This window comes from Dermacentor albipictus, chromosome 1 (genome assembly GCF_038994185.2).
Source record: "Dermacentor albipictus isolate Rhodes 1998 colony chromosome 1, USDA_Dalb.pri_finalv2, whole genome shotgun sequence".
Lineage (NCBI taxonomy): Eukaryota > Metazoa > Arthropoda > Arachnida > Ixodida > Ixodidae > Dermacentor > Dermacentor albipictus.
In genome coordinates, this window is record NC_091821.1 from 61,461,068 (window position 1) to 61,484,797 (window position 23,730).

At 47.8% G+C, this 23,730-nt stretch overlaps 1 protein-coding gene across 1 annotated transcript in view; it reads left to right on the forward strand.

Moving 5' to 3' along the window:
* LOC135918362 (carboxyl-terminal PDZ ligand of neuronal nitric oxide synthase protein-like) overlaps positions 1 to 18,793 on the forward strand; it is a 67,088-nt gene extending 48,295 nt beyond the window's left edge. Inside the window, exon 11 of the mRNA XM_065452053.2 lies at positions 17,357 to 18,793. Within this exon, the coding sequence (XP_065308125.1) occupies positions 17,357 to 17,713 (357 nt within the window). The 3' untranslated portion in view covers positions 17,714 to 18,793. The remainder of the gene's footprint in view (positions 1 to 17,356) is intronic.
* Positions 18,794 to 23,730: the final 4,937 nt, after the last annotated feature.

A 23,730-nucleotide genomic window follows, 5' to 3' on the forward strand; every position in this document is an offset into this window, starting at 1 on the left:
CGTGCGTCTCGTTTCCGCCTGTGATTGGTCGGTGCGCCTCGTGACGTCAACTCTAGTAACCGACCGCTGCCGCTACACATGAAGCGCGGTGCCAGGTAGTTTGGTGCTGTTTTTCTGAGATGGTAATGGAAAATTTAGAGAGACTGCGTTTTTCTGAGGAGTTCGGCGTTACTCCCTACATGTACAAGCCGATTGCAAAGAGCCGGTCTCTTGAAGAAGCAAACGATGCTGGTGCGAGCAGTGCTTTCGACGCGAATGAAAGCAAAGTCTTGGGATCTCCTCGTGTTGGAAATGCTCTTTGGTGAGTATGTTTTTTGCAAAGCGATCTAGTGATCTCGGCGATCTTTCGCCGATCTAGTGAGCTCGTTTCCGGTCAAACAACTGCAGTGTTGTGTTCCTGCATGCCTCCTCGTGGAACGTAAGCGGGGATCCGATCGTCGGCATTTGTGCGCTGTCCAAAGCTGTCAGCAATCTACAAAGACGGTTTAAACGCGTGAAAAGCTTCCCGGTTCATGCAGTATGTGTAGTGACCTTCATCTGTTGACTACCACTCACGTTGACTACCACTCACGTTGATTACCACTCACGTTGACTACCACGCACGTTGACTACCACTCTACATACACGCAGACGCACCAACAAAGGAATGCAGGGTCGATCGAAGCAGATTACGATGGCACGCACGCAGAAACGAGCGGTCAGGCATGGTCGCGGATGCTGCGAAGGAACGAAACACTAGAGTTGACGTCACAACACCGCGGTTTCCGGTCTGCGCTCCGCTCGCTCACTCAATGGGGGGCGGAGCTACAGCGCAATTTCAACCGACGATTACGTCGCTCCTACTTGAAAAAAAACCCCCAAATTTGACCTACATGGTTTATAAGGTTCCCGCATCCATATATGAGCGTCTTATTGAATTCGACAGACTCTTCAGCTTCCCTTTAATAACGTACCTCATTATGGGACCGGTCATATTGTGCTTTCTGTCCAGCGCGTGCTTTCACCAGGTTAGTGCGGGCATGAAAAAGGGCCTCGCTCATCTTAGCGCGCACTTGCACCATGTAATTGGAGACACCTGACGCAGCGGCGTCTGCCCCACTGCCGGTTCGCAGAACGCGATCCATAGGGTTTGGCAGCTCTCTCCCGAAGTTGAGGAAAGCGGCCGTGTACCCAGTCTAACGGCTCACCGATGTGCGCAAAGAGAAACCTATTCGCGGAGATGGACGTCCAAGTCCCTGTGTTGCCGGGCAAAGGCCGCGAGCAAGGCCTTCACATTTCGGTTCATCCGCTCAGTGGGATTGGCCTGAGGGTGATAAGTCGTTGTTTTGAGGTCTTTATGCCAAAGACTGCACAAACATCGACGAACACCTTGGCCGTGAAATAGGACGCGTTGTCAGTGATCAACTGCGCCGGAAAACCAAAGCGGGTGAATACCTCGATCAACTCATCCCATATGACGCGTGCCGTTAGCTTGCGAAGGGGAAATAGTTCAACGCACTTTGTGAAATTATCTATGACGGCCAGCAGGAATGTGTGACTTTGCCGGTTTCTTGGGAAAGGTCCCATAACGTCACAGGCTGCGATTTGCCAGGGTAGCTGGCTATCGATCGGCTGCATGAGGCCGGGGGGTTTACCACCACAGGGCTTCACACTTTGACACACGCGGCATGAGCGAGAATAATGAAGTACATCCCGCTTCATGTCTGGCCTGGTTGCAGAGTGGCACAATGTAAGATAACTCTTATGGCTACTCGCGTGTTCGGACAACCACGGGTCATGGAAATAGCTCAAGGTGGCCCTCCGTAGACTGCGGGGAATCACCACCATAAGACTCATGAGGAGCCTCTTCAGATGGGATATAGCGCAGGAGCACTCCGTCAGCATCTAGCAGGTACGAATCCAACGTGCCCGCAGCAATACCAGCTGCGTCGCACCCGACGCCAACAGCAATACCAGTGGTCAATTTGCACCCATCAGCGTTGCTGCCTCGCTCCCTTTCGGAGCTGTGCTCTTTTTCGAAGTCGTCAGCGATTTGCTGACAAAATGGGTCGTTCCACTGAGCTTCTAGCAGCTCCTGTCTGCTGAATGCGATACCCATGGACGTTACAGAGTCCAGCAGGTACGCACTTTCGTCCGGCGACAGCAGCTTATAGGCCGCATTGCCACCTGAACCCGATCCATTCGCGCGGTTGGAGACGAGGACTCCGGCTTCGTTCGGAAGCATCTCGGAGAAGTGCCGGTCAAAAGTGTCCGGGTCTGAAATGGGGGCGCACGACGGCATCAGCCACCACGTTTGTGCTCCCCTTCCGATAGCGAACAACAAAGTTGTAGCGCTGTAATGTCAATGCCCAGCGCGCAAGGCGGCCTGAGGGCTCGCGCAAGCGCTTCAGCCAGGTGAGTGCCATGTGATCTGTTTCAACAACAAAAGGCACTCCGTCGACGTAGTCATTAAACTTATGCAGAGTGAACACTATCGCTAGACACTCACGTTGGTCACGAAATAGTTACGCTCTGGGGGCGTCAACGACCGGGTGGCAAAGGCCACTGGCCGAAGAATGTCCTCATGTTCTTAGAGCAGCACCACACCTATTCCCAGGTCGCTCGCATCAGGTTGGACTGCGAACTCCCTGTTCAGGTCGGGCAGCTTCAGCTCGGCTGTGTGCACAACAGCTTTAGAGAGAGCCCTGAAGACAGCATCTTGCTCCGGACCCCACCTCCGGCTTGTAGACTTCCTCAACAATGAGGTCAAGGGAGCCTGTAGAGCGGTGCCGTTGGGCGTAGTAATTCACCATGTCCAAAAAGCGTCTGAGGGCCTGTATGTTTGCCGGCGTTAGGTACTCGAGGATAGCTCGGGCCTTGTCCTCGCTTGGCAAAACATGGCCTCGTTCTCTTGTAAAGCCTAGCAGTGAGACACGGGTCTCTGCGATCTGAGCTTTCTTCGGGTTCAGAGTGATCTTAGAAGCGTGCAGCCTTCCGAGGATGTCTTCCATGTGGTGGTTCCATGTGGTTCCTCAAAGGTGCGAGAGAACGCAATATCATCTAGGTAGGATAGGGCGTATTGCTGTTTTGCCCTTCCCAGAACTCTGTCCATCAATTTCTGAGAAGTCACTGCAGCGCCCGAGCAGCCAAAGGGCATGCAAGTGAACTCATACATGCGTCTATGCGCTGCCCGCACCGCTACCATTGGCTCCATCTGCACTTGCAGATAACCGTGGCTAGCATCTAGAGTGGTAAGATAATGTACATCACCTAGGCTCGCCACGATTGAGCCAATGCTCGGCATAGGGTAAGCATCCTGCCGAGTGACTTCATCGAGTCGGCGGTGCTCCACGCAAAGATGAAAGGAGCCGTCTTTTTTCGGGACTAGCACTACTGGAGAACCCCACAGACTATTAGATCAGCGAATTACCCAAGTCTCGATCATTTCGTCCATTGCGAGGTCGATAGCTTTACTTTTAGCCACGCTTACGGGCCTAGGATTGCATTTTCATGGTAGCGCGTCGCCTGTGTCGATCCGGTGTCGATCTGGCACAAGAGTGGTGCGTCTCGGCCAGTCTGTAAACATAGTGTGAAATTGGTTCAGCGTTCCGACAAACTGCCAGGTAATGGCGGCAGCGAGTGGCTCGTTCCGCCGTGCGCACATGGATCATGGGATTACGTGAAATCCTATCCGCTAGCGCTACGCTCGGCTCGGGAGAATGAGTCTCGCAACGAGTTCTGCCCACTTTGCTGGCTGACGAGGAGCCGCGTACAGCGGGTTTTGTAACAGCCGGAGTCTTGGGAGTGAATGGGACTCGCCCCTCCACCTGCCGTGGTGTTGCGTCTGAGGCTCTAGGTGCCACCGAAGCGACAGGGAAATGCGCAAAGTGTTTCAGGGGCGCACAAGGGCCCTCCCTGTATTCTTTGTTAGCAATGTCTATCACGATCCCAGTGCAGGCCAGAAAGTCTCCACCTACTATCACGGGAACGGACAGACCAGGCTGGTACACGAACCTGTGATGGCATACGCGCTCCTCCCAGTGCACAACCAATCTCGCCGAGCCACACGAGGTAGCGGCACCGCTCGTGAGATGGAAGGCGGTGTTGCAGGCTCGCAGCTGGTCTGAGTGCCGGCATAAGTGAGCCAAAACTTCCTCCCAGAACAACGAGGCTGTGGCGCCGCTGTCCAGTAGCACTGCAAACGTTCGACCAGCGATCGTGAGCGCGAGGAAGGGGGCTGGTGATGGGTTACCAATTCCGACCCTACACGCCATCGGGGCTAAGGAACCCCTTTTTTCTGGCACAGCTGCAAAAGCAGAGTCACCGGTGGCGCACGCCATTTCCTGTCGGGCGATCGTGCCCTTCGGTTGCACGGCGGTTTGCGCAGTCCCGGGCAATGTGGCCCGTCTCATTGCACTTGTAGCAGACGACATTGTGTGCAGGCCGAGCTGCTCATGGCGCGCCGGTGGTTGTTTCTGTTGTGCCACATGGGCATTGGTATCAGTTTCCACCGCCAGGCCGCTTCGGCGGTCCCAGTTTCGTGCTCGGCCGGGCTGGGTGACTGTGCGCGCCCGCCTGGCATACGAGTACAAGTCAAGAGCGCGGTCAGAAAGCTCCCACACATCTTGCTTCGTTTGACCAACGAGGGCTACCGTTGCGTCAGGCGGGCGGTACGTTGCCGCCATTCCAAGCGCACCGGGGTTCAAGGGACAACGACACTGGTGGCAGCGGGCGCTAGGCCTGTGTGGCCAGAACGTCACCCTGAATATGCTTTGCTTCAGCAGCCAAATCGTCCAGGTCATGGAACCGGCTGTTTCGAAGGTAAGCAGCGAAGGTTGGATGGGGTTGCTGAACCACCCGCTCCACCTTCTCAGAGTTTGACGCTGAGTGCTCTGCTAGGAGATAAAGATCATGCATGGCTCTCACGTACTCGAGCAGAGATTCGTCCCTGTGCTGGGTTCAAAGCTCCAACTCTCACCACATGCGTTGCTCATAGTCGGGAGGGAGGAACTCATGGCTGAACAGCGTCCTAAACTCCTCCATGCTACCAGCGCGCTGGCCGACTAGGCGGTACCACTGCGCAGCTTGGGCAGTCAGCGAGACAGGCAGTATGGTTCTTATAATTATGCTGTCTTCCAGCCTCATCTCTTTCTGGTCTTGGCATAGAGACTCCAGGTATTCCGTAGCGCTCATGCGGTCTGAGTAACCGCTGTACGTCGGAATATGTACCTTGAAGTTGCTCGGCAGGGCAGGCCTAGGGGGACTAGGGTCCACCACGGGAGGCCCGACATTAGCCTTCTATTGCGCCATTTACATTAGTGATGATAGCAGCTATGCGGCTACGTTGTGCAGCGGCGATTGGTCCGGGTGAGGCTCACAGGGTGCCTGCCGGGATGTGCCCGCTCGTGGCCCTAAGGTACCGGCGAACGGCAGAGGAACGTCGTGTGGGCCTATGGGAAGCCAGCTGACGGTGCTGCGAAAAGGTTGCTCTCCAGGCCAATTGAGGCCGGATAGCGGATCGCTGTCGCCAGTGGAGCAGGATGGCTCCTGCTCGGCAAAACGATGAAGCAGCTGAGCAGTTAAAGGGCTCCCGCTGCTTGAATCGTAGGGTGCCGCTAGGCGAACGGACTGACCAATAGGCGTCCCTAAGGGGTCGCGCCTGGCGTCTGATAGCATGGGCTTGCCACGAGGAGCACCCCTGAAGCTTACAGCATTGTACGCTGCCTCAAACGACAGAAGGTCTGCAACCAAGGAATCAGGCTGGGACGGAGGCCGCAAAGGGGCCTGCTCCGACGCCATGCCGAAACCTAGTTGGGCGCCAGATATGTGGTGGTTCAGGCTAACGTGCCTAGGCCCGACTAGCTCAGTCGCTAGAGCATGATATTCTTAATCTCAGGGTCGTGGATTCGGGCCCCACGTTGGGTGCCAGATATGTGGGGGTTCAGGCTGACGTGCCCGGACCAGGCTAGCTAAGGTTTAAAGAGACACGTACCTCGTCCCCACTCTGCAGCGCACGCAAAGGGGTGCCGTGGTGGGTTCACTGACTCACCAGCAAGGCATTAGATGACTCCAGCCGTGGTACCAACGAATGGGGGTTTATTTCCTGTTATGTACAAAATGCACGTACAGTACAGGAGTACGGCACTAGGGTGGCGGTCGCAGACTATGGTTGAAAGCTTGCGGGAACTCTGCTCCGCCACGCTGGGTCTTCCGAGCAGGTTCGCCTCACAGAAAGGGGCCGCCTTGCTCAGAGGAGCGCGCGACCAAGTGAATCCGCACGTCCGGCAGCCAAGAGCACCGAAAGTCAATCTGTCGGGCAGAGGCACATGCGTATCCCCGATGCTGAAGGAGAGAGAAGCCGAAGAGAGGGCGAGAGAGGCCCGCTCCTCAGGCACTGTTCTTATGTGCGGCGCACGGCGTAACGTGAGCGTGCGCAAGCAGCAGGCTCCACGTCACGCCGACGCCAGTGGCTGCGGGGAATGTACGCTATCCATAATAAGGATAGAACTGCGTGTCCCCAGCGATCGCGCTGGTGAATGGCCTAAGTTGCGAGTGAACAGGAGATAGGGGTCCAAAAGGGGTCCCCACAAGGGAAATAAATGATGAAAGTCACCTGCTGTAAGAAATGTGTCAGCTCTGCATGAAGAATGAGAATACGTTGAGATGACTCTTGAGGAGTAGAATAGGTTAACAGTGAGCATGAGCAGAATTCAGTTACCAATAATGCTTATTGCGTATTGCTTTGAAAAGTTGGGGCCCCGACCAGGTTTGTGCATTACAAACAAGTGGTGTGTTATGTCGATCGCACAGTGGCTATTATGCATGCAAATTATTTCACCAATATATTCTGTGAAAGCAGCTTGAGATCCAAACAGAAGTCCGCTTGCTTTTCTCAGAGGAGTGACTTGTCCAACCATTGAGATGATGGCATAGGCAATGGTGCCTCCATGTCGCACTCGTCATGTCTGCAGCACAAATAGTCCGAAACAGCATAAACTGTGAAACACAAAGCACGTAGAACAGTCTCTGGAAGTGGGCTGCAGAGCAAGAAAAGAAGGAAGACAAATGAAAGGAGGTTAAATTTGGGGTAATGAGATCAAAGAGAAAAGGTAGGTCCTTAGCTCTCATATGGGAGAACGCAGGAGAGGAATGCTCCTTTAGTGTCGAAAATGAAGTGAAACGTCCGCTTGTGCAGCATCGAGCACGAGGGCCTCCACGGTACACACGACATGTGGCACTGCAGGGGTCTCCATGTCGAATATATGGAATAGTAGATATTCGATTCACAAATCGAATGATTTAAACATTCGCTATTCGATTCGATTCCGTGACATTCAACATTCACACATCCCTAAAAATATGTATGTCCACTTGTGGATTTGAACCTGTGGCGTCGAGCACAGCAGCCCAGTGCTCTATCCATTAGGCCATGATTGCACACATACTTCCCTCGTACCAAAGCCAGCAAGTTCTTTGAAGTACTCAGCATGTGCGTCTCGAGCCACTTTCTCATCTTCTTTCCTTGTGACAGCTCTTGCTTTGAGGCACCGCATTAGACTGCCCTATCTCCGTGACCAGCCTGCTTTTCCCAGTACTTTCTTTGTAGCATCTTACACTACATAAAAATTGTGCGATGTTGTACTGACTTCATAGTCACTCAAGCTAATCATTTTTTAACGTTTCTTCACCGGAGTACAAATGTCATCGTCACTTGACATAGTCACTTTACATACACCACATGATGTAGCTGTACAATTGTATAACACGTAGTCGCTTATGACGTCACAATCCGTGCTTCTCTTGCTTACGCTTGCCTGTTACCTGTGTAGAACCAACGATTGCCATGTCGTAAGGTCACGTCAAACGGCCACCATAGAAATCATGCCATTGCTGCCATATGATCGTCTTCAACATAGTCGTCATCGTGTTGTTGTTACACATGTACACTCATGACCCACACACACAACTACCCCAAACAACACTGGATAGCCAGGTATCAGCAAAATGCTTTGCATAATAAGAATTCCTGTAGTGTGTGGGATCTGCACGATTTTATAATGTTAGGCACTCAGAACTAGCTTGTGCATTTACTTTTGAAGGTTGGTGCAGTCACATAGGTCAAGCAAAGTCGCGATGCTAGTCATACAAACTTGCTCCAAGTAAACTGCTTTAATATCATGGCATCGATGTTTACACAAAATAAAAGGCGTGTGAGTGGTGATTTATAAGATATACCAGTGCATAACGTGTGTGCAAAAAGGTATGTGCGGCCCCACCAGGATGTCCACAGAACATGAACTGACTGTCGCTCAATGAAAAAATACATCTGATCACATGATGTTGTCAATGTCAAGGTATAGTGCAAGTCCCTGCACTTTTGTAGCTGAAGATGTAGCACAACTTCACTCTCACAGTATTTGGCAACTCCCGCTCGATTTCCCCCATCCTGCTGGGAGCATAACAGCGTAAAACTTCGGTTGGGGCTAGTTGGTATGTGGTATTTTGAAGGTGAAAAATTCAGTGCAGTCAGCACCAGTGCTTGTCTCATCTCTTCTTTGTGGGTTGTCCTGGGTTTTGCGCTGAATTTTTCACCTTCAAAATAACAGCATAACTTTCACAGTCCTGACAGTCCATGTTCTGGTCCACACTAGGCTTGTGCGAATGTTCAATATTTTCGAATAGTTGAACGAATAATGCGCTATTCGATATTCGCTTTAAATCAAATTTTGTTATTTGGAAATTTCGAAGTATTTGGCTCGAACGAATAGCCACACGCAGCAGGGAGAAGGTGTTTTCGGAAGTTTCGGTTTTAGATTCAGTAATACTTTTCCAATCCAATCCAAACCAAGCCAGGAAAACAGAACTACACTCAGAACAAAGGCGTACAAAAACGCATCTCGTCGGCGTGGTGGTGTGGTCGATTGCATTTAGTGGCCGACTCTGTCTGTGCCGCTGCGGCATTTGATCAATCCCAGCCACCTTCGACCACTCCAGAGAGCACCATGTGGCCAGCTATCCAATTTGAAACGTTTTTGTAAAGATTCCACCAGGAATGGAAGCTCGGTGTCTTGAATGCAAGGCAGTCCTGAAGACCCCGACAAGTACGACAACAACCCTAGCAACGCATTTAAGGAGATGCCCGGACTTGCACAAGGACTACCAAGCGAAGCGGGATGCAGGCTAAAGGCCATTCAAGCTCAAGGGGGCAAGTAAGGCAAGTGGTCAACAGCCATCCATAGCCGACAGTTTCAAGCCGAAAATGAAAGCGTCGGCCCCAAAAGCCCAACAGATGATAAAAATGATTGCTCACTTCGTAGCTCGTGGTATGCACCCCTACAACATCGTCGAAGAACCGGCTTTTCTCGACATGATGAAGTTCGCTATGCCGGATTATGGCGTACTGTCTTGGACAACATTCTCGAGAGCCATTATTCCGGACCTCTACGCATCAAGCAAAGAGAAGGTGAAAAAGAAGCTCGGGGACATTTTTGCAAGCGGTGTGGAGTTGCTTTCAATCACAATTGATGGTTGGACACCGCAGGCAAATGACAGCTACGTTTGTGTAACTTGTCACGTCATGGACAGTGACTTCATGCAACATGTGCATGCATTGGCTTGCACGGAGATGACACTCTCACACTGCAGAAAACCTGGAGCTATTTATCGCAGGTGCCATCGAGGAGTGGGAACTTCCAGCCCACGCTATTGTGCCGATCTTCGTCGTTTCAGATAATGGAAGGAACTTTACTTCTGCAGTAGCCCAGTCATCCTGGAGTGGGTGTGCACTGTTTCGGACACACCCTTCAGTTGTGTGTCAGTGATGCCAAAAGAGAAGTGTCAGGGTTTTTGCAGCTCTGTGCTAAGGCCAGAGCAATTGTGGCTAGATACAAACGGAGTGCCAAGGCCCGAGGACGGCTTCAGGAAATTTAGGAGAAACATGCAGCTGGACCCTCTCGAGGTTATACAAGACGTCACGACGCGATGGAACAGTGAGCATGCCATGATGGCCAGGCTCGTGAAGCCCCGTACGGTCATCACTGTAAAACTTTCGGAATCTGACGCAGTTCCAAACTTGAACGCGAGTGGAAGCTTATGAATGCAGCAGTGCAAGTCTTGAAGCCACTTGACCATGCCACAACTGAACTGTCTGGGTACAGATATCCCATGCTGTCACAAGTCATTCCCCTGTTGGAGTTTACCGAGGTGGTTCTAGCTGTACATGTTTCTGAAAATGGTGAGGCAGCATTGCTTGCCTCAAACTTTCTGCATAGCATCAAGACGAGGTTCCCTGATATCAAGATGTCATGCCTTCCTGCATTGGCAATGTTGGTCGATCCTAGATACAAAGATGTCTGTTTTGCTGAATGACCCACAAACAATGGGCGTTCACTCTACTCACAACGGCAGCAGAAGAGACTGTGCCAGTTGATCAACATGGTACAGCAACAAGTGAGAACAGCACCTGCTCTGCGGACCCGTCAGAGGACTCTGTGTGGAGTGCTTTTACACACATCAGTTCGCATGCACATCATCAGTCAAGTCGTACAATCTCGGATGAGGTTGCTGGGTACTTGAAGGCCCCCCCCTTCTTTCCCGGTCCGAAGACCCCTTGTGTGGTGGAAAAGCAAGGGCAGCCACCTCTGCCCAACCCTGGTTGCAGCTGCCCGTAGGTATCTTTCAATACCAGCCACCCAGACAAGAAGTGAAAGGCATTTTTCGACTGCAGGAGCCATTGTAAGCTGCAGAAGGGAGCACCTCAAACCCCAGCATGTGGAACAGCTAGTGTTCTTGCACGAAAATTTGTAGATTCGTAAATGATCAAGTTGTTTACTTTCCTTGAATAAATCCCAGACCTTAGCCCTCTGCCGTTTTTTTTTCTTTGCTCGCTACTTTCGAAGTATTCGCTTCGAAATTATTCAAGAAGAATTACTATTCGCTTCGAATTCACTTCGAACCAAAAAAGCATTATTCGCACAAGCCTAGTCCACACAGCTCACTCTTTCTCGCTGTTACTCATTCGAGAAGTGTGTCAGGCTATAAAACTTTTGAGTGTTTGAGCTGAATTTGCTTTTGGCAGTTTAAAAATTATTCGAGCAATGTTTTTCTATATGTATTATTTGAAAGAGTTATTTTGCTTACGTTAGTGGTGCACCTTCATCGTTTCGACGGTGGCAACATGCCATGGCTTGAGTACAAAACTTGGCGCATGCCACAGGCTTGAGACAGTCTTGACTGCAGTGTATGGAGTGTATGTAGTGCGTGTATGACTGCAGTGTATGTAGTGTATGTCTTGGTGGCGCTAGGGGCCTGTAAGTGAATGTGTCAGACATGTTATCTTCAACTGAAAACACTGATTTTCAGCAAATTTATGAGGAAGAATAGCAGCTCACTATGAATTACAGTAATCCCTTGTTATAATGAAGTCAGCGGGATGGTGAAAAAATTTGTTATGCCAAGCGGCAGTTCGATATAAGTGACCACTCGAGAAAAGCTGAAGCAGTCGAGCTTTCATTGCAGCACAACTGCAAGGAAGTCAAAATACAGTGTATTCAGTAAAGCAAAGCTTTATTCAGGTGCAGAAGAGGCACTGAGCTTTGGCTGTTTCAAGTTCTTACTGGGTGCGAGCAACCCCTGCTCTAATTTGACCAAGCATTGCACGAGGCCGTGGTCATCACCCATGCATTCAACCTTATTTCGCAGCAGGTGTAGGTACTCCCGTGTCTGCACCATAGGTGGCACTTCACGTGGCCCTTCTTCCACTGGCTCTTTGTCCTTGCTGGGGCTACCAACAGTGTCAGTTATCTCTGCATCCATCGCTGAGGCGACCATGGCAGCAGCAGCGTCAGCCAACGTGAATGTCTCGAAGTCGCCTTCTACCTCTTGGCCAGCAATTTTATGAACAGCCTCAAATTGCTCCAAGTCCGTTCATCGTCAGGCTGGTCATTGTAAGGGTCGCAGACGACGGCGCGGAAAAAGCCGGCGTGCGCAAAGCAGTTGGCGACCTTCGAAGGTGCGGGTTCTTTCCATGAAAAGTTCAGCAAATGGGTCGCACCAAGCAAATCAGTGTTGAACCTCTTGCTGGTGTCATATGCTGTGAGCATGCGCTGCAAAAAAGCCTTGCAGTACAGCTTTCGGGTGGTTTCAATGATGCCCTGATCCGTCGGTTGCAGTACCGCGGTTGTGTTTACAGGCAAAAATTCCACAGCGATCACCTTGAGGTTGTTGATATTCCCGTGGCTCGGACAATTGTCAATTATGAAAAGCACTTGCCGATTCATTGCGTTGAACTGTCTATTCAGAAGACGCACAGTCTTCAAAAATAGCAGCAGTCATACATGCTCATTTGTTACTTCTGTAGATGCATTCCTTGGAAATAGTTGCATTTCGGAAGCACCGCGTCTTCTCCGCCTTCCCCAGTATCAACAAGGAAAGTTTGTCCTCTCCTGTTGCATTGGCACGAAACAGCACCGTGACATGCTCATTGCTCTGTTTTCGCAGCAGGTGTAGGTACTCCCGTGTCTGCACCATAGGTGGCACTTCACGTGGCTCTTGGCCAGCAGTCCTGAACGCGTGATTCGGTAGCATCTTGTAGAAGAATGCAGCCTCATCTAGGTTGTAGGTTTCTTTGTCTTCATACTTTTCAAGTAGAGCTTGGAGCCAATGTTGGCGCCGTACGTCTACAGTGTCACGGTTCACGGCTGCACTTTCGCCATCGATCGATTTCGAGGTCACACCATGTCGTTTCTTGAACCGCTCAAGCCAGCCATTGCTGCACTCTAAATCTTTATGGCCCATTTGGAGGGCGAGAGCTTTGGCTTTTTCGGCTTTTACAGTAAGTGCAGGTCCATGTACGGGGAGTTTTGCACTCCTGGCGTTCTTCAGCCATTGTAGAAGTGCACCTTCCACTTCGTGATATTTCGAATCGCGATTCCTTTTTCTCTTCACCGAGAAGCTCTTTTCAAAGCCACCCAGCACAGCTTCCTTGTTTTTTAGTACAGTTGATAAAGTAGACGGTGGTATGCCAAATTCCTTCGCAATGTCAGTTTTCTGCCAGCCACCTTTTTCCACTTCTTTTATCACCAGAACTTTCTGCTCCAAAGTCGGACACTGACGGAGCCATTTCTCACTGTAGGCCACAAAAACACATGCGAGGCATGCCTAACGAAGCACTCCTAATAACACACAATCACATGGCCTGCAGCTTGGATCCAAACATACGCGCCAATACCAAAACTGGGGAACTGGATAAGTGGGAAAACAGCACGGTACAAGGAAGTAGTACTTCTTTGCCGATTAAGGATAGGCCACGCATACGGTACTCACTCTTATCTCTTGACTGGAGGCGATCCTCTAACTTCTAGTAAGTGCGGCAATAGTCTCACAGTCCTCCATGTCCTTATACAGTGCCCTGCAATAGAAACAGAGAGGAAAAAGTATTTTCCCTCTGCGTATCGCGAAAATATACCTCTTCACCCCGCATTTTTTCTTAGTGATGAACCGCTTTTTAATCTGCAAATTGTCTTAGATTACTTAGCCGAAACCGACACCCTGAAAATCATTTCGCCAGGCAACTTTATAGCACATGATTAACAGCCCTGCATTCAAGGGCACTCTTGAAACTCTGGTGTCACTGTTATGCTTTGTTGCATCATGTTTTTAACAAAAGCTCATTGCCATAGCCCACATCACTACTTAGTCGGCATCATTATTTTAGCACCTATATATTTTACGCCACTTACAGCGACAGGTTTTGGGCCCTTTTATAGCCATGTCACATCTACCATGAGGAATTCATTGTCCACGCCATCCACAATACATAGTTAACATTACCACTTGTCATGGCGCTCTTTGGCCAAACCTGGCCCTTGCATAGAACATCACATATCATCATCATCAAATGCACGCGCTGTCAGCGCCAAAGTGACTGAATGCGGTGGGTGACGCAGAAGGCAGAAGCCTCAAAATGTTGTCAGGGCATCTAGTTTTCCTCGTCAGTGCAACGCTGGTGATGGCGACGGCTGCAATGGCAAGCTTGGCGTTGGCATCACGTGTAGCGGAAGAAAGGCGATTGGAGTTGTGGAGACAAAGAAGCAGTAACCTCGGAAGGGCACTCATTGAGGGAAGATTGTGCTCTGGAAGGGAGGTCAGAAGAGTGAGCGTTAAGGAACAGCGATGTCGAAACTAGCTGCGAGGAGGCGAGGAGTTGACATGAAGACGAGTGAGAGGAGTGATTGGCGTCCAGATGGCTTGCAGACTGGAGAGCAAATGAAAAGGGGAAAGCAGTGGCTGCTTTTCTAGGGGAGCTGTGTAGGTCACGGTAGACGACGAGAGTATCGCGCTGTAAAGTGCCATAGATGCCGTGGCTCGAGTCTGAGGTTGTGTTTGTTGTGCTCAAAAAACGATTAGCCGCACATTGTGGGTACGCAGCACGATCCTGAAAGCTGAACGGTTTTGCAGTAGGGGCTTTGCATGATCGCTGGGCAATTTTTTCTTGAGGTGTGCAGCTGTTTGCAAAAAGAGAGCTTGCAAAGAGTTTCTCGGCGCACCATTTTCGACGACACTGTGCTAATTCTACGGTTCGACTGTTGGTGTTCACGCACTGTCCCGTCCGTGCCATTGACAAATGTCTAGGAAAAAAATTCAGGGACCCTACCACGCATTTAGACAGTTTGTATAAAGTTCGGATGGCATGAATTAAGCATGACCGGCACGAGAAAATTGCCAGGCAAACACCAGCTTGCGTTGACTCGCCACGTTGACAGCCTCACTCGCCGCTGGCTCAGATCTTTCGTGTTTTCAGCAAGTTATCGGTCAATTTGCACTGTCAAAAGTGCAACAAAGCTAGGGGCAGTGTTTTATTGCGATGCAGGCCGATTATAGTGAGCGGCGAGCAAATTTCTAGACCAACTTTCCTAAAGTCGTCTTCCCGATTTGTTAATGTCGCTCCTTGTGTCGAACATGGCACTTATAATCAGAGGGACACTTCTTTTGTGCTTTTTGGCACGTTTCAGCACCAGAAGTGCTGTTTAGAGGGCTAAAACTTCGCTCATCCATCAAGCACCATGTAATGCCACGACACAAGTCTGCCCGTGGTCTTTTGGCCACTTTTCGGCATCCAAGAGACCGCAGTTTTCTGGCAATTCAAAGCATCAGGAAAACTTAATTTTTATTATTACTTTATAAACTTTATTTTTATTAAACTTTATTGCGCTCATGACTGAGAGGTCCTGTTCAATGGACTTTTTTTCTTCTTTCTTTGAAATATTGCTGCATCATATATTGTGGCATGCAAAATCAGTGATGACGATGAGCCACAATAAATTGGAGCATATTTTTACTGAGCAGAAGGCCCTAGCTGACAGTCATTCCTTGGCGGATAAATCACATGGCTCTCGTGCCGGCTGTGCGTGATCTGAGCCATGCGCCCACTTTGATTCCTAGGCAATGGCCTGTCCCTAGCCAGCCGCCATTCTCATCTTTCTCGAAATCAATACTGCTACAATGTCATTTCCCCCTTTGACTTCTGCAGTACATGTTCCTTTTTTTTTTCTCATGTTATACCACCATGCCTGACATGGAAGGTTCCTGCCAAGGGTAGCAGAGTGACTTGTCGCGCAGCGCGAGGTTGCTGTTAGATCGATGCTGCTTTAGCAGCTGCAAACCAATGTATATTGACACATTACTGCAAATTCGTTTTATTGTAAAATATTAATTTGCAAGTTATATGGGTTACTGGGCGGAGCATATGTACTGCAGCCCATGTGGTCATACTGTAAAGGTCGCCTCTCGTTGCTATCACCTCTGGCACTGCTGGAGCACCAAAGGTGCACTGCGAAGCGGTAAACCTTACATTGCATGTGCTCATGACATGGTCCCTGTCTTTCTCTCTGGGGACTTTTTGGTCCGGCAAATACGAAAAAGAATCTCTTGGGTGTTCACATAGGAATGGGATGACTATACGCCACTTTCAGGCTTTAAAGGGACACTAAAGAGGAAGATAAGTTGATTTGTTGTGATAAATTATGCTTGCATGTGCCAAAAAGCCACTCTTACCAGAAAAGATGCAAGAAAAAAAGACGGGTGGCGAACACCACCTTGAAGTTTCCATACCAGCGTACCATGACTTCATGGATTTTGCCTGTGTCTGCTTGGGTCTAGTTTATTTTTTGTCAGTAAAGATAGATTGCATTATAAAGGAGCCAAAGACTGAACCTAGCAAGTTTCAGGAAATCGTACCACACCACAATGGCCAAAATACGAAAAAAATAGTTTAAAATCTGTGACATCACTCTGACATACCATAATGTTTTGGTGCAAAATTAAAAAAGAAAGGTGAAGTTTTACCTTTGTTTGCTTTCAGAGTAATCCACCTCTTACCACAAAATTAGTTTATACATTACACTAGTGGTAAGAGTAGTGGCGTATGTTTTTGGAGCTCCGGATACTTGCACGTGTTGCAGGACGAAGTGACATTAGTCTAGGCTTGGGCCACTATCCTGTTTGCAGTTGTAGCGGAGTGGTTGAGTAGTGTGAAGTGTCAAACTCAATGGACTGCTAGGCTGAGATTGATGATGAAGGACATTAAGTGTAAATAAATTTTCATTCTGCAGGTTTCATCTTATTTATGACTGACAGAATCAGGAGAATGCTACATTCTTCATGTTATAAAATCAGGTGCATGTTGGATTGAGCACCCCATTAGAATTGGGTAAACACTGCCAAATGAAGCACCAATGCATTTGGATATTTTTTCAGCCTTCTTTTTTTTTGTTTGAGCTGCCAATTAATTGGATCAGTTCTGTCGGCCTTGTTGTGGTTGGGAAGTCGACTGTAACCAATATCTTTGGCGGAGCCAGGTGAAGGGCTTCATTAGGGGCCCTTTGAAGGAGCATTGAACATATAGTATCTGTTACGATTCGTGTAAAAAAATTCTGTTTACATATTAGTTGCTGTTTAGCGTCTGCTATCTACCTCACAACTACAGTATGCTAGTGTTTCATCTCTATAGCAAAAAGTCATTCCATTAAACCATTTTAAGGGAAAGCATAAGCCAGTGAGCTTACCTGATTTCAAGGCTCAGTGCCATTTACTACAAATGGGATGACCACAGGCCAACATATTGTTATAAGTAGTCTATGATATGAATCATCTCAGCTTTGTGGTGTATCGTGCAGTCACAGTTACCACACAGCATTCAAATGTTGTTTAGAAGCAGGGAGGGACAAAGTGCCATAGCGGGCTATTGCTGTGAAACACTTGGTGCAAGTCCTAACATTGTTTTCAACTCAAAAGTGGCTGTGGCATAGTGTAGACTACAATGCATATACATAGTATGTTGCTAGCAGGGAGAATGACTAAATGTCAATGATTACTGCAGCTAGACGATCTGAGCTTCTCGGGCGCCATGAAAGGAGGCCCGAGTGAGGAGGGGCAAGGGGGTGGCCGTTCACCAGCAGCCCGTGCAGCCATGGGTCCTGGAAGCCTGCCGGAGCTGCCTGTGTTCGCAGACGGGGGTAGCAGCACATCATCCGCATCACCACCACCCTGGTCGGCTGGACCTGTGCCACCATTCTCTGGGGGCAGCGGAGGCTTGTTTCTGCGACAATTCAGTGCCCCTCTGCCAAGCTCTCAGTCATCTTTGAGTCGGCTTCCTGACATCAGCCGGCTCACCATTGATGAAGGCGAGCCTGGCCTGCAGAATTTTCTAGGAACTGGTGCCATAGGCAAAAGCTGAGGGGTCATACTTTACCTCTGCGCCCATGACAGTTACCCTCCTCTTGCACCCAACCTTCCTTCCAATAGATCCTGCACAGCATCTGTGCATTCAATGTTGCTGCTGCTGGACACATTTCTCTTCTCCTGCCTCAAGAAGCTTTAAGTCTGCAGTCTTCATTTTCCTGACCTTGAATTTGGCTTTTTCTCGGGAGATGAAGTTTGACAGTTTTTTGCTTTTCTCTAATGGCAATAGTTCACACACACCTTAGCTTGCGGTCAGACTGATTCCTCTCACCCTGCTGGCCTTCCAAGCACACATGACACTTTCATATTTATATAAAGTCTCACACACACTTAAAATGGCATGCATATGCAAGTTAGGGGCTTCTTACTGCTTTTGTGACTATACTGCCTACTAATTTGATGATGGACCTGACGTTCACTCTCTCTATCCCGTCCTCTTTTTGGTTTCTCCTTCTCTTTATCTTTAACCTGTTGAATCGCATGATGTGGCACCTGTAGAAGTCCTATTCAAGAGTGATATTCAGTGTGATCAGAGTCCCATCGCTGGCATTTCAGTGCTGATAGTTCGTCTTGTAACCACAGCATCACTTGAAAATATACTTCACCTGTTCTTGTTCTCGCAACTCCTTTACATGTGCATCTCTTTTGATAGCAGCTTGCAATGATTGGGCCTTTTGTTATAGTATTACCCTGAAATGCTTTCTATTATCTGCCACTGTGTCCACTGTGTTTCTGTAGCAACTATGTCTGCGGTAACTCTGGTAACATAACAGCACCACATCTTAGTGATTTCTTATGTTGTTATACATCTTTGTCCAAGTGGTGTGTGCTTGGCCCCATGATGCTTTTATATTTCTGTATGCTATATGTGCTTTAACAATATTGAAAATCTACTTAACGCAATTACTGCTGAAGCAGACGTTGACTGTGCTTTAGCGCACAAAGTACAGTCATGTTTTTTAATCATGACACTCATCAAAATTCTTGGGTCTGGCCACAGTGGCTGCTTTTCGATGGAGGCAAAATGCTAAAGCTATAGTGTACTTGTATTTACGTGCATATTAAGGAACCTCAGGTGCTCAAAATTTGGAATCCAGAGTCCCCCACTATGGCATACCTCATAACTATATTGTGGTTTTGACTTGTGAAACCCTAGCATTTCTTTTTTAATGTGTTAGCACTACGAGTGCCAAAGCAGAAAAAAGTGCGTGTGCGCGAAGTGTGGGAAGCCGGTCACATAGTAGAGGTAGTGTGTGTCTATGTGTGCGTGCATGTGTGTGTGTGTGTGTGTGTGTGTGTGTGTGTAGAGAGAGAGAGAGAGAAAGAGTCTACGCTCATTACAATGGACCCGCGTACAACAGAGTTTCAGATATAACGGACCGTGTTTCAGGCTTAGTTTATTCTATTTTATTAATGCAACGAAGTTCCTTTTAACGGACCGTGCTACAACGGACTATCGGCTACAGCGGACGAAATTAGCGACAATGTTTTTTCGAAATGGGGCGTATAAAAGGTACTTTTGCCGTCTCGGCAAGGGTTGACAACTGACTTGCGAGAGTCAGCCGGCGATCGCGGCTCAATATCGCGCACGTGAAGGATGAAGGCAGGGCGGAAACGCGCTGTTTTCTTTCGCACACGAGGCAAGGGGGGGGGGGGAGGCGAGAGAGAGGGGGTAGAGCCCTCTCTCTCGTCGGCTATGGCGGCTGCTGCTTACGGCCCAGCCGCCGTATCTTGAAAGCGATCTGCGATGTGGACAAAGTGCGGCCATTGCCGGTAGCTTCATATTCGCTGTGCTTTCGACGTTTAGTTCGCGTTGAAGCGAGATACAGCATGAAGGTCAACTCGCTCGCTGCTGCTGCCACGCTTATCTTGCTTAATTTGCAATCGCAATCGATGGTTCGCCTCTCAGGCAAAACTTCCGCATTTTTTTGTTTGTTTTTTACTTTGGACGTTTGTCACTCACTCTTTGCAGTAAAGTTGTTAGACATCGCGACGAAAGTTTCGGAAGTGAGGTTTTGGATATAACGGACATTTTTTGTTGGATTATCAGGGTCCGTTGTAACGAGAGTCGACTGTGTGCATGTGTGTATATATATATAGTGCAACTGACGGTGGTCTGCTCTGGACCGCCTTCAGTTGCACTTTGCTCCTCGAAGAGGTGGGATCTGTTTAGAATGAGCTCCTGAACAACACTTTTTTATGTGGCAAATATGAATGCAGTTTAAATTATGGATCTGGGACCTCAAAGAGGTGCAGTGTAATGCTAACGGCATTTCTCTTGCATTTACTGCTAAATTGCCACTGAATTTTTAATCCTTGGGTCACGCAGCAGTGGTGCTACTTCTGGTGCTTAATAGTGTTTTTTAGTTATTGACAAAATAATGATTTTACTTGGAGTGACATCTGATGTCCTCTTTGTTGAATTTAGTTTTACATTAATGGGAAGGTGGCAAGCCTTAGGAGGAGCTGTTTATTGCAGTTAATTTTTATAGATGAAGTAGGAGCTGAAGCAATATATTTTAGCAAGATTGCACTATATGTGCTTTGGATGACCATATACTGCTGTGAATCTCTCTTCCACTAAACTTTCAAATGTGAGGCACATGGTAGCCTAATGCTTACATTCATTATTAAGCACGAAACAGTTTAAGAAATTTCATAAGATGTTTACGTAGTATTGTTTAACTGTGAGCATCTGTAGGCCTATAGGAGTGAGGGTTCGTGATGGCATTCTACCTTGCGAACTTCGTACTTTTTCGGCTGAAGCAACGTAAAAAACATAACTTTGCATCTCTCGGTGCACATAGGGCTGATGCTGCCGCTATAATGATAAGACCTTTGCAAAATGCATACTGACACAAAATTACAAACACGAAGTGCTGGTGTTTGATTTGTTTGTGTACTTGACTATATCCAATGAACAATTATTGATGATTGTTGCATAGAGCATCTCTTAGTCTGATTTTAAAGCCTTCACAAGCAGCTGACTTCAAACTGTAACAGCTTCCAAAACTGACGTTAGTGTGGTATGTTCCAGCAAGCTTCTGTGACATGGTGAGCACTGCTGTCATCACTATCAAGTGATCATTCACTATCCTGCTCGTTTCTGACCCCTAACTGGCAGTGTAGTGCTACTACTGCCAAATCGTGTGCACTGTGATTTAACATCTAAAGGAAGCGTAGTTCATGGAGCTGAAAAAGTGCAAGGGGCATGCAAACATAATGTCACTAACATGTAAGGGCAGGAGATTTAGGGCATATGTGCAGTTGCGTGTACTGGAAAACCCATCTGCAAACAAGTGCCAGCAGTGCCATCTTGTGGGGCTGTGATCAACTATAATGCATTTGAAGCATTGTACAACTTGTTTCTTTGAAAAAGGGCAGATACAAAATATGTTTGTGGTAGTTATGGTGCTGCTAACACGTTTACACCACTAGACTACTGGGGCGCACTTGAGGAGTGATACGAGTTGCTATGGTGGCATACTAGCTATGTCATTCTCCTTCTCAGCACAAGGTAGCATGTTTTAGTCGCCAGCCATGGCAATTGTGTTTCAACAATGATAGGTGCAAAAACACTCGTGTACTGAGCTTTTGGTGCTCTATAAAGATCTGCAGTCGGCCATAATTAATCTGGAGCCCACCACTACATCTCTTACAGACAGATTGTTGTTTTAAGATGTAAAACCATGCAATATTTTTCTTAAATAAGGGTTCTGTGTGCTTTGGTCAAACACATTGTCGCAATATGCTACCACTAGTTGCTGTGTGGGTCTGCGCCTTCAGGTATTTCAGTATGCACCTACACTAGTGCGTGTATGCTATGTTAAATCTCTGTCACAGTTGCATTGGATTGCTTGCTAATTACTGCATGGCCACTTCACAGATTGTTATGTCTGCCCTTGTCACTGTTTGTGTAAATGTTTCCAACCCACTGTCTTGCAGTCTTAAATTGAAAGTGGTTGACTACTTCCTGAATGGCACCTGCCGCAGTAGCTTAGTGGCTATGGTGTTGCGCTGCTGAGCTCGAGGTTGTGGGTTCGATTCTCAACTGCCATGGCCAGATTTTTATGGGGACAGAATGGAAAACAGCTTGTGTACTCTGCTTTCGGTGCGTGTTATAGAACACCAGGCGGTCAAAATAAATCTGGAGCCCTCCACCATGATGCCTCTCATAACCCTTATGTTGCTTTGATATGTTCAACTCTGTCAGTCAGTGAATAAATTAGAAGTTATCGGCTCCACTTGACAATTCAGACAGCAGTGACACAGCACGTGTGCTGCTAGCAGATGAATTCTACAACTCAAAAGCACCTAGCCTGGCAAGTTGCTGGATAGTGAACCCATGTGATCACAATCTGTGGCTGTGTAAGCATAGATTTAGGCTTGCTCTTTCATGACGGCATCAGCACTTACATTGAATCAGTGCTTGAACTGGTCATAATGATATCATCACTTTGAAATGAGCAAGGTTTTATTTGGGAAGCAATAATGGTAGCTTTCTTCCCTATTTCAGATTGAAATGAAAAAGTGCGAATCGTTCTCTGTTAGCTGCAATTGGCGAGATTCTGCATAAAATCTACATATCTGTGGCTGTTGCATTTGATCTCTTCATTCAGCACATTAAGTTGTACAAGGCACATTTTCTGCTTGCCTATTATTGTGGCCAAGCCGTTGATGGCTGTGAGGAATATGGGCTACACCGTCTGCTGGCACTCGTGAGAACATTGCTTAAAATAAATGGGATGCCCTCATCCAAATATTAGCATTTCACTGCACAGGAGGCTAATGTACAAATCCTGTTTCAATATGTGCACATTGAAATAGAAATAGGTGCAGCAGTATTCTGCTACTCCTGTTCCTGTCACAGTGTCCCATGCTGTTGTTGCCTGCTGTGTACATACACAGCCACTTCTATGAGGAAGAGTAAAGGGCACTGAGCTGAAAGCTTGTTCTCTACATTTATCTTTCAACACTTTATCTGCTAGTGCACATCCAGCACAAAGAAACCATGTGCTGCCATTCTCTGCTGGGGGCTTTTCCCCTTTTCTTCTTCTTTTTTATATTTAAGGTTTATTTAGGTGTGCTGTAGTTTGTTTTTCCATATGGATACATTTAATGAATGTTGGCTTAAACTGCTGTGTGGAAGCCCGATCAGAACATAAGAAAATGCGGACTGCTGTAATGTCAGTTCACAGCACAAATGTGCTCAATATTTCGCACTTAGAGAGAGCAGAAATGTATCTTTGCACACCTTTCAGAAGGCTTTAGATGCATTTAGACAGAAACTTCCCTTGTTCAATGATATGAGCTGTGGAATTTAATCCACCATAAGGTGCCGAACGAAGTTTTGCCATGTGGCACCGTAAAACATGTGTGCTTAATGTAGTTGGTATTTAAGGTTGTTACGAATGCCTTTGTTAAAGTCCACAGAAGTTTTACACTCTCTGTGCTTCCTGTTGTGGTTGCTGGTTGTCTGTAGTGAAGAGCCTCTGGTTTGTGCCAAATGTGAGCCTTTTGTCCCTGTCGTGTTACATTTTTGAGGCCTAAAAGTGTATATTTGCTTTCGTGTTGATACAGCAAAAAATAGATGAATTTCGTGCCTTCGGAAGCTTTTGTGTACAGTGGCTTTCAGCGTGGTGGTGTTAATGATTATCACCAACGATTGGTATGACATGAATCTCATGCAGTGTTAAGATCTTTATATTGCTAATGTATAAAACAGATGCTGATGCTCTCTTTTAAGCATGTTAGCAATGAAAAATGTGGCACTTTATTTTGTTCCTACCTCTTCTGGGCAATTCATTACTCATTTCAAAGAAGCCTTACGTTTCGTGCCCCAGTTTTATTTAAGTAGCTGTGTTTTTTTGTCTGTCCCTTACTGTTGCATGAAACATCGCAGTCTATTACAGCTTTACCTGGTGTTACTTTAGTAGACTGGCTACTATATTACTCATTGAGATAAGGGGGTCACATTCACACATTCCTGAGTCTTGATAGCGAGCCCCTGAA